Source organism: Buceros rhinoceros, unplaced genomic scaffold, assembly GCF_000710305.1.
Source record: "Buceros rhinoceros silvestris isolate BGI_N320 unplaced genomic scaffold, ASM71030v1 scaffold13136, whole genome shotgun sequence".
NCBI lineage: Eukaryota > Metazoa > Chordata > Aves > Bucerotiformes > Bucerotidae > Buceros > Buceros rhinoceros.
In genome coordinates, this window is record NW_010415858.1 from 1 (window position 1) to 14,925 (window position 14,925).

Sequence of the window (14,925 nt, forward strand, 5' to 3'; positions counted from 1 at the left end):
GGACTCCACCACCTCCCTGGGCAACCTGTTGCAATGCTTCACAACCTTCTCTGTAGAGAATACTGTGAGAAACGGTGTCAAAGGCCTTACTAAAGTCCAAGTAGACAACATTGACAGCTCTTTCCTCATCCACTAAGTGGGTCACCTTGTCACAGAAGGAGATAAAGTTGGTCAAACAGGACCTGCCCTTGATAAACCCATGCTGACTCAGCCTGATCACCTGGTTGTCTTGTATGTGTCGAGTGATGGCATTCAAGATGATCTGGTCCATGACTTTCCTCAGCACTGAGGTCAGACTGACAGGCCTGTAGTTCCCTGGGTCCTCCTTCCAGCCCTTCTTGTAGATGGTTGTTACATTGGCTACCTCCAGTTGATTGGTACCTCCCCCACTAGCCAGGACTGTTCATAGATCATCAAAAGTGGCTTGGTGAGCACTTCCACCAGATCTCTCAGAACCCTTGGGTGGATCCCATCTGGCCCCATAGAATTGTCCATGTCTAATTGGTGCAGTAGTTCATTTACTGTTTCCTCGTGGATTATGGGGCCTTGATTCCCCTCCCCATTCTGTCTTCTGGTTCAAGGGGCTGAGCACTCAGTGAGCTGGTCTTACCATTGAAGAATGAGGCAATAACGACATTCAATACCTCATCCTCATCCTTGGTCACTATGTTTCTGCCCACATCCAGCAAAGGATGGAGACCCTCCTTGGCTCTGCTTTTACTGTTAATGTATTTATAGAATCATTTTTTGTTGTCTCTTATGGCAGTGGCCAGACCAAGCTCAAGCTGGGCTTTAGCCTTTCTAATCTTTTCCCAGCATAGTCCCACAAAACCCTTATAGTCATCCTGGGTGACCTGCCCCTTCTTCCATAGGCCGTAGAGTTTCCTTTTCTTCCTGAGCTCCAGCCAAAGCTCTCTGTTCAGCCAGGCCAGTCTTCTACGATGTCTCTTGAGGATTCTCCAGGCTTCCTGGACTCTTCTGCCCCTCAGGACTGTCTCCCAAGGGACCCTACTGACCAGTCTCCTTAAAAGGTCAAAGTTTGCCCTCCGGAAGTCCAAGGTGGCAGTTTTGCTGACGCCCCTCCCTACTGCCTCGAGAATTGAAAACTCTCTAATCTCATGGTCACTGTGGCCAAGAATGGCCTCCAACCTTCACATCACCCACAAGTTGTCCTCTGCTGGTGAACAACAGCTCCAGCAGGGAGCCTTCCCTGGTTGGTTCCCTCACCAGCTGTGTGAGGAAATTGTCTTCCATGCAGTCTAGGAACTTCCTGGACTATTTTTTCACTGCTGTGAAGAATGAAGATGTGAGTGTTAGATCACTTGTGTTTTAAAATAAGTCTCCTTGCAATTTTCAGTGTTTTCTGAGAATAAATTCTCGCTAATGATTAGGATATCTGACAGACTACAGGATGGCAAGTTAGATCTGCTAGGTGAGAAGACAGCAGAATACACTTCTAGTCCTCTCCTGGTCAGCTTTGCGATGAGTTTTATTTTGCTTATTATAGAAGCATCTTTCTAGAAAGGATAATTAAGTTTTGGGGGGTTTTTATTTGTCACTAATGTTTAGAAAAAGTCACCAGATTTTTCTTGGTAGAACTGGGGATTTTTTAGGTAGCTTGTTTATTTCAGAATTAGCTAACCTTTAAAAGATAGAAGAAATGTTACATATATGTGTGTGAATTTTTTTTAAAATTACTTCTATCATTTTGGGATCACAGTCGTTTCTAAATCATAGTCGGAGAGCTCTGTTTTCTTCTCCTTGTCTTTTAGCTGTTGAGTACGGATTAATGGCAAGTACTTATCTGGCTTCAGACATACTGGATAAAGACAGACTGGAATTTACATCTCCAATTATGTCTTGATTAAAATTACAAACAGCTCTGAACTAATTTTGTTCTTGGCTGGTGTTGTATTTAATGTCAAAGATGGTGCTTACTGTTAATTTCTGTAAGTTCTATTTGAAGAAAGGTTTGAAATGTGTTGATAGATTTTTACATATTGCTTAAGTGTATTAAAAATAAAAAAGGCTTGTTAAAAGTGGCACCTAAGTAGGTGTAACATCTAGGTAGTTTTTGATAGTAGTCTGAATAAGCTCTGTGGTCCACTAGAAAAAATGGTGAGTAATGAACTTTTTAAAGCATAGATACCACTTAGTGGTAAAAATTATTGTTACTTGTTTACATAATACATATGCAAAAGAATGTGCCGTTGGTGCTATATATAAAGAAAGGGGAATTAAACAGTGTCTTTTGTAACATTATCCGCACATGTGTAGTACTGCCAAAGCTGTTTGGGAGGGGGCAGCTGGAATTTGAACACTTGCACTTCACTGTTTGATATGTATGGGGTTGGTTTTGTACAGTTTTAAACATATTTACTCTGTCCCATTAAAAAAAAAAAGATTAAATTAACAGTTCACTGAGGGGACTTTGTACAGGTATAAAAAGACCAAGTCCTTTTCTGTGCGTGTACACGAATCAAAAAGATAGGCTTTTAAAAAAAAAAAAATACAAACCCAAGCTTCTTTGGAATAGAAGTTTGAATTCAGGTAACAATAAGGGTGTAGATACGGGTTGGGAATTCCTGGCACTGTCATTAATGAGACTTTGCAATGGACCAGAGCAGAGAGCTGGTCTTGGGAAAAACTGGCCGGGCAAAATGTTGACCTGGATAGTTTCCCAGAACTGGTTCAGAATGGATCTGCAGAGTTCATCCCGTGGGCACAAGGAGGGGAGCGATGGGGAGAGGCTGAGGGAAGGCAGGGCTCCTGCTCACGCAGGTGATATCAGTGCATACCAGGCAATAGTGACTACAGTGTTGGCACTTTCTGAATAATGCGATCTGTCAAGATCAGATTATGGAAACTACCTTTTCTAAGTAAAATGTTTTCCAACTACTCTTTAAAAAATGCAGAACTTTAGCCCTTTCAGTTGTGGTAGTATGTGAGACCATCTTTCATTTCTTACCACCAGCTGATGTAGGTCCAGTATAAAAGTTATGTTAATAATTGTATAACATCTATAATGTGACTATTAACATGTAGTGAATTGTGACTGGTGTACGTAGACTGTTTTATTGTTCCATTTTCATTTACAGGTACTTGTTTCACAGTGGCAATCCAGAGCATCCAGGAGACATACTTCTAAACACAACCGTGGAAGTTTTGCCTTTTCAGGTATGAATCTATTGATCTATGTCTTCTCCATTACAAGACAAAAGCAAAACCTCCTAATTGTATTGACTTTTTTAACAGACTGGATGCTTCTTATTTCATCTGTAGGATCTTGATCTCTGATTCTCTCATACTCTTTAATCGAATCTATTCAGATGTTCATTCAGAGTGCAGTTTGCTACAAGTGCTCTTGGTAATTTGGAGGTGAACAAGCTCATTTTCTGCCAATTCATTGCTACTATTAAAAAAAAAATTTAAAAATCTTCACTCTCCCGTGCATTTTTGTAAAATGGGAAAGCTAAGTTAACTGCTTTTTGACTTAGTAGGTAAGTCTTGGTTCAGGAATTGACACACATCCAAGTTGACAGGAATTGACACCATCCAGGTATTGAAATATCTGGACTCTTAAACTGAATGTGTTCCTTTTTCCTAATTTTCAATTTTTTTTTTGTTTTGCCTGAGTTTTATCTCAGGAAGGCACTACACTATCTAAAGTATATTCCTGCTTGAAGTCATACGGCGTGGATTCTTTTTCTTCAGCTGGGTATTAAAGCTAACCATTTATGTCACAAAACCCTGAGAGGATTAATATCTTATTTCAGATAAGTTTATTTTATTTAGTTTTAAAAATAGCATTGCATTTCTATCTTCTCCCATATACCCGGTCAACGTATCTTGGAATTTGTGCCTAAATTACCATACCCTGAATCTTCTAAAGAAAAAAAAAAAAAGGTAAATTATCACAGAGGAGTTCACTTCTCTGTTCTTGCAGCCTGCCTTCCTGGGAGCAAGCAAAAATAGGAAATTCTGACCAATCCCACCCCTAAAAAGAAGTTTGTCACTTTGATTCTAATTATACAACACGATATGTGAGATATTATAACATATTGTGAGATATTATATAATGAGATTTATGGGGTTTGCTTCTCAAGACCTTTGAAAATATATTCAACCACAAAAACAGCAGCAGCCTTCACTTCATCTGGGCCCAAGATACCACAAGTATGCACAAGATAATGAGCAAAAAAAATGTGCATCAAGCACTTTTTTTTTTTTTTATGGCTACACTTGGCTGTGACATGTCCCTAAAACTAGAGGATTCCCTTAAGAAAGTAAAGCTACTGAGCTTCTCCTGCTATAGACACAATTTGTGGAAAGGTAAATGGGAAATCCTGCACCTGGACTGTTAGTAAGCCATTGGTGTCAGCAGAAAATGTCACAAATGTGAGGACAGCAGCTGCAGAATGGTAGGTGCTATCCTGCAGGAGTGATATCTCCACCACAGACTTCAGTAACGCTAGGAGCCCACTCAGGTACTTTGCCGTGATCTTCCATAAGCAGAATTCAGAAAAACAAGAAACAACCCTTAGAAACCAGAGTGCCTCCAGACTGGATTTGTCTGGGACTCACACTCAAAAAATAACCAACCAATCAAAAAAACCCCAAACCAACCCCCCCAAAATAAAACAAAAAACGCCATCATTTTTTCAGTGGCCTCCCTTAGAAGTAAATAAGTGAAAGTAAAGAAATAAAAAAATAAAGCTGATGGATTTAATCTCCTGATTTGTCAAGCATTTCTAATTGATTCCTAGGAAATTCTTACAGTGGGTCTTTTAGTATTGGGCCATGTAATTCTGGTTGTAATCATCTAGCTGTTTTTGAAGCTCTGGTCTGCAGCCTCATTTTTCTGTCCTTATTAAAGAAACTTACTGACACCCATTCCTTTTTAGTGAGGCAGTGGTAATTGCAATGCTTCCCTTGCTGGTCTGATGGCTTTTCATCTCGCCCAAATTCTTACACCAAAAAGTAACCTGTAAGTTTTATTTGTCCTGAGAGAAATCTCTGGTTCAATCATGGGAAGAGAAAGGAACATCCTGCCTTTGTTTTTCTTCTGCTGTCTGTGCCAGTATCTGCTATGTATTCTGTTCACATGGCAGTTAACACGCAGCCTACGTGGGGCACTTAAAGCGCTTCTACTTTGAAGCCAAGTACTGTTTAGTTCTGGAACACTGCTGCTTTTTTTGTGTTGACTTGTCTAAGGCTATAAATAACTATTCTAGGCTGGCTGGTTCATCATCATTGAGAAAAGATGGATGCTGAATATATTACAAGAGTGCACAGACATTTGTCTTTCCCTGGCAAAGTTGTACGTTGAAATAAATTATCTCATTTGTGCCTTGTTGTTCTAGAATGAAGAACTGGTATTAAGCAAAGAAACCAAAGAGAAACGCTTAGAGGACGGTTACTTCAGGATAGGTATGTTATAGTGGAAAAAAAAAAGTGTGTTGTTACTATTGCAACAGTTAACGCATTTTCATTAAAACTGAAACAAATTTATAACTGAGGTTTGATAATTTATTTTGACCTTTTAGGCTTTATTTAATGGTGTGACTCTTAGTTGTAGTGCAGCTACATCCAGCCTCTCTGCCTGGGTTGGTCACTAGATGATTGTAGAGGCATTTCTAGCTTGTGTAGGATCACTGGTGTCTGTGTTCTGTCCTGTGACTGCACAAGTGCCTCTGTGTGAGCTGTGTGCTTGGCCTGGATTTGAACCCGCCCTACAGACAATCAGCTGTCTCGTCATGGTGTGAGATTGGCATTTCCATAGCCGAGCGGCTATTGGGGCAGGTGTCAGGACACCTGTTGTCAGCAAAGAGAAATTTTACTAACAGATTGTATTTAGCTTGTTATGATGAAAGCGAGAGGTTTTTTGTCGTAATGAATTGCAGTTGTTGTGTATCTGTGTTACGTGTGAAGCCTAACTGGGCTTTCAAATTGGATTCTTAGTCATCCTAATGTAAGTGAAGATCCTTTGAAAAGGAATACATTAAGCGTGAATGATACCACTTGTCCTTAATCCCCCTTGAAAACACACGAACCAGGGGCTTTGTGTTTAGTTCCATGACATTAAATGAAAATCTGTGCCAAAATCTTCCCAGAGCTTGAGATACCCTTAGACAGTTAAAAAGCTTTTATTCTTATGTGTCATCCTGTTCAGAGTGGCATGCTCTGACAGTACACCCCATCTTGTTTGCTGCTGCAAAGCTGAATCTGCTATCAAAAACCACTAGCTCTTTTGTTTTGGGAATGACACCAGTCAACCCTACAGCCACCAGCAACAGGTTTCACCAGTGAATTGTGATACTACAGATACATTTTTCTGGACGGACATTTTTTACTGTAGTTTGTCCAATGAAAGTTAATTGAGGATACGTTTTTGCTTCTTTTGCAGGGAAATTTGAAAACGGTGTAGCTGAAGGAACAGTTGACCCCAGCCTAAACCCTATTTCATCATTCCGGCTTTCAGTGATACAAAATTCAGCAGTTTGGGCAATTCTGAATGAGGTGAGAGGTGGTATAACCTTTGAAAAATAAAATGGGCAAATGTGAGGTTTTTCGTTTCTTCATTCATTGTGTTGAAGCTCAAAACTGGCTAATGCTGAAAACAGTTATTACTGAGAAGTGTAATACTCTAAAACATGACTTCTTTTTTTCCAATTCTCTATTTCAGATTCACATCAAAAAGATTACAAACTGATCATGGAAATCTGCTTTAGAGGAAAAAGAATCCTTGAAAACTTTTCCGAAAAAGTCTGACATCCTTAACGAGTCATAAATTGAAAATACTGAGCATGCACCTTATTCCAAATTTCTTTCATTTTCACTTGAACTCTACCTCTTGTGAAATCTACTGTAGATGAGAAGATTGTATGTACCCCTTCTTATCTGATCCATCCAGAAACTGATGCTCCACACTGATAACGTCATCTGAGGCCTAAGCTGTCCTCCACTTCAATGTGACTTCACCATCTTATGGTTACAGAACCCTGCTACGCTTAACCTGTACTACTTTGATAGTATAATAATATAGAGAAGTTGTACATATTGTTAACATTCCTTGAAGAAGAAAGAAAAATATAATTATTGTTGAATATGTTTTATGAAGGGGGTACTTTCGGAGTTCCATTTATTTTCTATAACAAGAACCCTCTTTTATAGACTGTCAGGGATATATATTAAAAATGTTAGGGATATTTAATTTATTAAAATAATTTGAAAAGTACATATTTTTATGCAGTGAAATTTTAAATTGATATAGTTTTTTTTATGAATTCTCTAGTTTAAGTTATCTTTCTACATTTTTCTTTGGAGATGCAAACATAAATTAATACCATATTTCAAATATACTGCCATGTTTAAAAATAGATTGAGTTTCTAAATTATGTAGTTTTGTACACAGAATCTGAATGATGTTCAGAGGCATTAACAGAGTTCTGAAGAGCATTATTCTTTGGAGCTATGAAATTCCACTATGTACAGTTTGTAGCCACATAAAAAGCATGCTGAAATGCCTTGTTTCATATTATGTACTACATCTGCAGTGATTTTTAGATTGAATCCATTGCATTTTAGAAGAATTTTTTCAATTCCAAACAGTTCTTACTAAAAAAAATATCTTTGTAGACATTTCCTAGCCTGGACAAATTCATTTTCTGTACTGAAAAAAAAGCATTCTCCAGCTTTGCTTTGGAGTGACAGACGTTACCTTTTGTCAAAAGAATTAATAGTAATTAGATACATTTGATCTACAGAGGTCCCCTTTTAAAAAGTTCTGTCATTGCAGCGCTTATTTTAGCTACATTACAGCAAGTAGTTATGGTTTGGTTTTATTTTCTTCCTTTGTTCAAGAGCAGGGTTCCAGTTTGACTCCTTTACTGATCAGTGTAGTAACTCACACTAACTTTTAATAGCAACTGAATTTGGCCTCAAGTTAGGACCCTGCGTTTTTGTTTCAAGGGAAACAACAGTGATCTTAAACACATCAAGAACACGGTCATAAACAGAAAGTGGTTTGGATTAAAACCAGAGCAGAATTGTGGCAGTACTAATGTTGTTGTTGCTCTGAAGAGTCCTTCCATTTAGGTGCTTATGTGTAAGGACACAGATGTGGGAAGATTTAAGTTACCCAGTCAGAAATGTTCAGGAAGAAGAGAGGCAGAAATTCCACTCTAATAGGAGTGAAGTGCCTGATTGACACTGAAGGGAGACATCTAACCGAGCGGGGATTCTCAGCTGTGCTGTGAACCAGCCTCTTGTAACTCTTGTCATCTCTAACCTGGCCCAGTTCTCCCTGAGGAAGAACCCTCCATTTTCCCCAACATCTCTGTGGTCAGGGTACAAAACCTGTTGCAGGGTCCTTGATCTAGAGTGGCAACATTGAATTCACATCTCCAGCATGAAAGTTCAGCTAAGAGATTTGGCCTCTTTTTTCATGATATAAGGAGCAGGAGCCTAAACCTGACTCTCCAGCACTGCAAGCCATCATCACTGGGAGACAGAGTCAACCTGTCTTTTCTCCTGCCTTGTTGGGAAATTGTGTCGTAGCTTTGACAGTCCAGCAATATTCAACTTTAAGAGCTTAACTACTTTTACACACTATAGCCATTGTGTTGTAGCTATGTTGTCTGGGGTCACAGGGAAGAACAGATGTGCACACAGACCAGTCTAAACAGTACCTCTTATCTCTAAGTTGAACAGAAGTAGAAAGCTACCAGGCAGGCCCTGTTTACTTTTTTCCTGATCCCTTTAGATGCTGTAAATAAAATGTTGCTTGGAAAGCTTGTCTTGCCCACAGGGACTGTGGGGATGAGCAAAGCACTGGCCTCATAAATGGAGTTTGTTCTTGTGTTTAGGAGCGTGAGTGAATAGGCTCAGCATCCTGTGTGAATCTAGCGTATCGTGGTGCCACAGCCCAGTTTGTTACACGTATAATGCCATGCCACCACACTGCTGCCATGCAGTGGCTTTTTATCACACATTGGCTAGCAAAAGTCTAAAAGTCTTCAGGTTTTCTTCTCAGCTGTGCCTGTGAATGAATGATGCAACTAATTTAGACTAAAGGTAGACTAAAGCTATTTATTACAATTTAGATTGCAGAAATATGTTAGATATTGCAGTTTCTTAATATAAGCAGTTCTGCTGACAGTGTCTTCCATCTTTTTCCATGAGTTCAAAAGTTTACTGGTACTACGTATTTAAGAAAGCTGTGTACTTATTTTCAACCCATTGCTCTTCCTGATGTTTCACAGTAAAGATGAAATATATAGAACCCTTACCACACTGATTGCAGAACTCTGCTTAACAGTGTATTTAGTTTTCAAAAATGTTGAGAAGTTTATCAAAGACAAATTAACTACTGCTTGGTAAAATCTGTGGGTTTTTTTCCCTAAAGATTGTTGCACTTTTATTACATTATAGTAGCAGGAGTTGGAAAATCTCTGGGCTGCTTTTACACTTCAAATGTTCCTGAGCTTACATGCTCTCTAAATAAATGTGCCACATCAAATTACATTCCATAGATTCAGGAAACCTCAGACTTGGTGTAATCAGACAGTTTTACAAATTTGCTTGGAAATTTTGCTGAGAAATAAAAAAGGCCAGGAAAATATTTTCTATCTAATTATTCTGCAGACAGCTATTTTGGGCTTTCTACCTTTCAAATTCCAATCCCCAAGTCAGGCTAAAGTGGTGCAAGTCTCCTTCCTCGAATTAGGGTGAAATAAGAATGCTTTGGCTGTTTGGCTCAACTGTCATTAGCTTGGGTACTGTTTATGACTGGGTACAGTCCGGAGGGGCTGGTGTCTCTTACGCATTCAGTCGTTAAGTTAGACTATTACCGTAAGCATTCCTCAGCATCTTAAACCTATTACCTGATTTTGGGGAGTTTTTTCCTGCATGTATTTAATTTCAAGTTACTTTTGTTGTGGCCTTAAAAATCCCCTCTAGGCCAGTAAATCTGAAAGTAATCAAATAACGGAGAGTGTTTCAAAATAAACTGCGTTGCCCAGCGATCCTGTCAGCTCCTTCTGATGCTGTTAAAGTTTCAGAAAAGAGAACTTATGTAAAACCAAAAGCACTACCAGAAATCTTCATTACGTGGGCAAATTATTCTTAACTACTTATACTGGATGCCAAACAGACCAGCTGATGCGAGCATTGGCTTTTCTGAGCTGATTGGGTTTGCTCTGGACCAAGGAAATACAAGACTGACAGTATAACCTCGCTTTGCTCATTCAGTGGGCAGTCCTACTGAAGACTTTGTAAATAATGTGAACAGAATGTGATCCCAGATTAGCACTTTTTATTTTTTAAATTAAAAACTGTTTCTAAAGCACTGTATAAGGCTTTGCTTCTGCAGGCTTCTCAACCATGTATTATTTGCATTGATAGAAGATATTCCTATAGATAAGTAAGTTTGTTTTCTCTTAGCTGAAAGATGGCTTGGACAACTTCACTCAGATAAACATGATTCGTGGACCAATGAAAGACAGGACTCTTACATCGCATCGCTGCTTGTCTAGCTGTTTCAAAAGCAGTTTTTAAATACCTTCAGTCAGCTTAGAGCAAAGTGAGTTATACTTTGCCCATGTGATACACAACTCCTTGAAGGGGCTGGAGTGTGGTTAGTCTTTGATGAAATGAACTGTGTGACAGTTTTCTTTCCTTTGCTTTCCAAGGTGTATTATCATTTCAGTAATCTCTGTTTCTTGTTGGAAGTATTTGCCCTAGATTAAGTATTGTCGTAATTTGTAATTTGCTTCCAACTTGGAAAGCAGTATCTTAGTCTTGTGGGGAAAAAAAGAATTAGAATCTCTTTTAACCTGCTCCCCTGAAATAAATTAACCCTAGGTTCTGTATTTGTTCTTACTACAAAGGATGCATTCTGAAATAGCCGAAGGAAGTAACACTAGTGGAAATAGTCTTTACAATCACCAGCATAACGCTGAAAGGCTATTAAACAACTGGTGTTTTCAGGCTAGCAGTTAAAAACACACCCTGCACAGATGTGATATGTGTGTTTGTTAGTCTTTGAGAATGTCACTTTTCTGACCTTAGTGGACTCTTAAGGGTTTTAATGATTTCTGCTGTAAACAGTGAGCTGCTAGAACTTGAAGTAGCTTAATTTTGAAAACGATGAAGCCTTCTTTCAAGGGGACAAACTTTGATATCTCTAAAGGGAAGGTACACAGGCCCGGAGTCCTTCACTGATCTCAATGGTATTGCCCCATAGGGCACTAAATATGAAGTATTTTTACTGTTGAACTGAAGTGGGTGATCACTGGTGCTAGGGTTCCTGTGAGGGAAAAGGAGTACAGGTAGGCTGCAGCTGCCTGCAGGACAGGAGCTTGTGCCGTTAGCCAGGGTGGGACTGGAATCCTTCACCTTCTGTGGGTCAGCAGTTCAGTGCTTTCCTTGTTAAAAAGGGAACGTCGCTCAGCATCTGCTGAGAGGGGAACGTGATTCTCTTTGAGCCTTAACAGTGGCTGAAACACACAGTACTGTAAGATGCACTGCCAGCATATTTGGTATTTTAAGATAAATATAGTTTTTCCTTAGAGATAAATTCTAGTTCTGAAATATTAAGTCCTACTGTAACCAGTTTACTCTTGTGTTGTTTTGGAAACTGAATCCTAGTGCTTATGTTTCATACTGAATACTGCTTTGGAAAGTTGTCATCTTCATGTTCCAGAAAGTATTGTTTGTGACAGTCAGTTTGTACTCCTGCCTTGTGGACTTCACAGCTGCAGGCATTGCCACAAGCCCACCCTTGTACCCAAACTAAACTTGTACTTTCCTTCCATGTTCACTGACCTGCCAGTCATAATGGTGGATGTGGTAATACCCACTGGACTTCTGGAGATCGGGTTTAAAAACTTGCTGCTATATTTGAAAACCTGGTATGGGTCATGTTAATTGTGCCTTTCATCACTGTTTCTTCAGTGTGCCAGAGTTGTCCACGTAGAGTTTTAGTCATCATTAAAATAAATCTGTTCTCAAGTTCTCTCATAAGAGGGGACAGTTCACTATCTAGGGACAGTTGTTGCTTTACCATCGCAACACTATTAAGAACCGTACTTTCCCCCAGTCTCAAGGCAAAGTGTTCCACTATTAAGTAAAACTGCTTTTTGGTGTCTCTTAAAACCTTCATAATGTAGAGCTTATGCCAGTATGTGCAAAATATCTGCAGTAAGAGTTATGCTAAATAGACTTGTTGCAGTTAAATTTAAGCTACAGAGATGTACAAGTAACTTGTTTTTAGGAATGTACTGCAAAAGTATTTGAACAAAATTGCTAACATGTTTACTGTTGTAAATATTTTAATAAAAAAAGGACACTTCAAACTTTTTTACACAATTATCTACAATAAAGAGAAATTTACAACCATTTACAAAATGTTCTTAACTTTTTTCTTTACTGTCAAGACAGCTAAGATAAAAACAAAAGAATATCAGGTACATGAAGTCCTGGTTTTATTTCACTCTGTATTTATAAAAGGAACAAAGCATCTTGGTGAAGTTCCATCCACATGCTAATGAGATCAAATAGAGCATGATGAGAAGCGCAAACGGATACAAAAGAATAGCTGTGTTCTTCAAAAAGGGCAATGCTGAAACAGAAGCAACAAGGAAGGAAGTATAAAGTAGTGCTCTCTCTAAAACGGTGCTTCATGTAGAATTGCCTTGCAGGAAGACAGCGAGAAAACACAGTACTGCTCCGCCAGCCACCTTCGAAGGGCAGGTCTGTCATCTCTGCCCTACTAGTCGTACTGCTATTACAGGTTAAAGAGTACTTGAGTTAACTGGTATAGGTCGCTACCTAGCCCTGGGAAACTGTTTTCCCTAAAACTGTAGTCTTTAACTCACCACAGATTTTTTTATCCAATGCAAACATCCTGAGGTGGATTTACTGAGGAACAAGTCAGTTGTGATGCTACAGGTCTGATACAAGAAGTTGGTGTGATGAAGAATATAAATTCTTTGATTCAGATATCCACCCAGCTGGAAACATGGATTGGTAAAATTTTATCAAACTTTTGACCACAAAGTATTTCCTCAATGCCAGCTGAGCCTCTGCTTTACAAATTAACGGACTAAGATCACGTTAATAGACTAAAATAATGCTCGTTTTCAGTCACACAAATAGAAAAGAAGTTGCTGTTACTCACCACTGTATCCTAGGAATGTCACATAGATGTAATAGCCAATTGCAATCAGCCATAATGTATTCCCGACAAAATACCCAACGACAGAATCAGATATGATGACATCTGAAAGAGACAACTGCTTTCAGCCGTTTTAACAGAGCATGCTTTGGAAGCAGAGAGCACAAAATATTCTACTTACAGTTGATGAAAAACAGCTGGATAAAATGCAAAATGACTAGAAGCGGATAGAAGGCATTCAGATGAACATCAAAGGCATAGCCCCACTCCACATCATAGTCTCTGTTCTGCTGCTTCACCAAGTACTTGTTAGAAATGAACCTACAGGAAAAGATATTTGAGAACATTGTTAACGTGATCCTGTAAAGCTGACTGACAAAACACTGGTTTGAGACAGTAAGCCATATGTGATCCTAACGCTGCCCTGACAGATGCTGTTACCTGGGAGAAAACAGGTAAGAATTACGCAGACCAGACCAGACCACTGCTGAAGTGTTATTGTTAAAACTGTCATTCATCCCTTGCATTCTACAGGCAGCTGAAATACACTGCTGGTAATACAGAAATGGAACTTCATAGAAAACAGATCAGTGCAACAAATTATCAGTGCAGTTAGGAGTTCTCAGGCAGTGTGCCACTTTTGTTTGCACGCACACAGACATGACTTCAGAAAAGTGCTTGTACACAATCGGTACACTTCGCACAGAGGGTTTGTCACCTCTAAGGAAATGGCACACCGTGAGGACAGGAAGAGGGCAGGGTAGAACTCGTAAGACAAACCCTTTCTTACTGAAAAGAAGGTACTGACTGACCATATGCTGCCTGGTGTTACAGACTATGGAACAAGCCTTGAGACTTTGTTTTCTTCAGCTGAAGTTCTGCTGACATCAGGGAACGTATCCCATTTTGAAGAGGAACAAGAAGTCCATGTCAGAAACAAGAAGTTAAGGGACCAGAGCTTTCATGGTTAGCTTCCTCTGATTTACTCTTTGTGCCAAGGGCAGGGTCAGAAAGAGGCAGAGCCTGGTGCAAGGCAAAGCAAAGCAAGAGGGCGTTAGACTCATTAGGAATGATAGCAGGAGGGAGCTTTCCAAAAAAGATGAGCCTGTACTGAAAGAGGATCTTCATACTAGTCACACAGCTGCAGTTTGGTTCAAGGCCTGCAGGAAGCTGACAGAGGAAAAGCAGCAGATGCTGAAGTCTTTCTGTTTCAGGAGACTCCATCCTGAGTCACAGTGCTGGAGGATGGGGGAAAGCATTACTATACACTCTTCCCCAGGCAATTTTTGGGTTGCTATTCCAGACAGGAGAGTAGGTCAGATGGACTTTTCTTCTATGAGCTTCTTGTACATGCTTCATCCTGAATTTTGCAGTCACAAGCAGGAGTTCCCAAGGTCGCTGTTTGAAAGGCATCTATCACTCTTGCAGTTAGCATCAGTTTAAGATGCCAGCTCCACTACTGAGAACTCTTTAAGTGTCTGTGCTTTCTTAAGTTCTTGGTAAAATAAAAATTCTTCCTTTGGTGTCCTCACCTTGCCACAGCACAGAAACTGCAACTTCCTGTCGTTTCACAATTCCTTTGCTGGTGGAGAACACATCTATAACGTGCTGAGGCCCAGGTTATAATGTGACTTGCTACTGCCCCTCCCCTTCCTAAGTCTCTGGACCTTACAGGGTAAGACTGGCAGGAACTACCACCAAAGCAATAAAGCCAAAATACACAAAATAGAACAGACATGGCTTTTACT

At 39.6% G+C, this 14,925-nt stretch overlaps 2 protein-coding genes across 2 annotated transcripts in view; one reads left to right on the top strand and one right to left on the bottom strand.

Moving 5' to 3' along the window:
* Window positions 1–3,098: 3,098 nt before the first annotated feature.
* On the top strand, window positions 3,099–7,627 carry LOC104494707 (alpha-1,3-mannosyl-glycoprotein 4-beta-N-acetylglucosaminyltransferase A-like; the record flags this gene model as incomplete). The annotated part of the gene is made up of 4 exons (XM_010137573.1): window positions 3,099–3,177; window positions 5,364–5,430; window positions 6,407–6,519; window positions 6,686–7,627. Coding segments are annotated over 4 exons (286 nt in total), but the record flags the coding sequence as incomplete, so codon positions are not given.
* A 4,685-nt stretch (window positions 7,628–12,312) lies between these two features.
* Window positions 12,313–14,925, bottom strand: part of UNC50 (unc-50 homolog (C. elegans)) — a 4,499-nt gene continuing 1,886 nt past the window's right edge. Inside the window, exons 3-5 of the mRNA XM_010137572.1 lie at window positions 13,359–13,498; window positions 13,181–13,282; window positions 12,313–12,622 (exon numbers count right to left, since the gene is read on the bottom strand). Coding sequence (XP_010135874.1) covers window positions 12,486–12,622; window positions 13,181–13,282; window positions 13,359–13,498 — 379 coding nt within the window. The 3' untranslated portion in view covers window positions 12,313–12,485. The remainder of the gene's footprint in view (window positions 12,623–13,180; window positions 13,283–13,358; window positions 13,499–14,925) is intronic.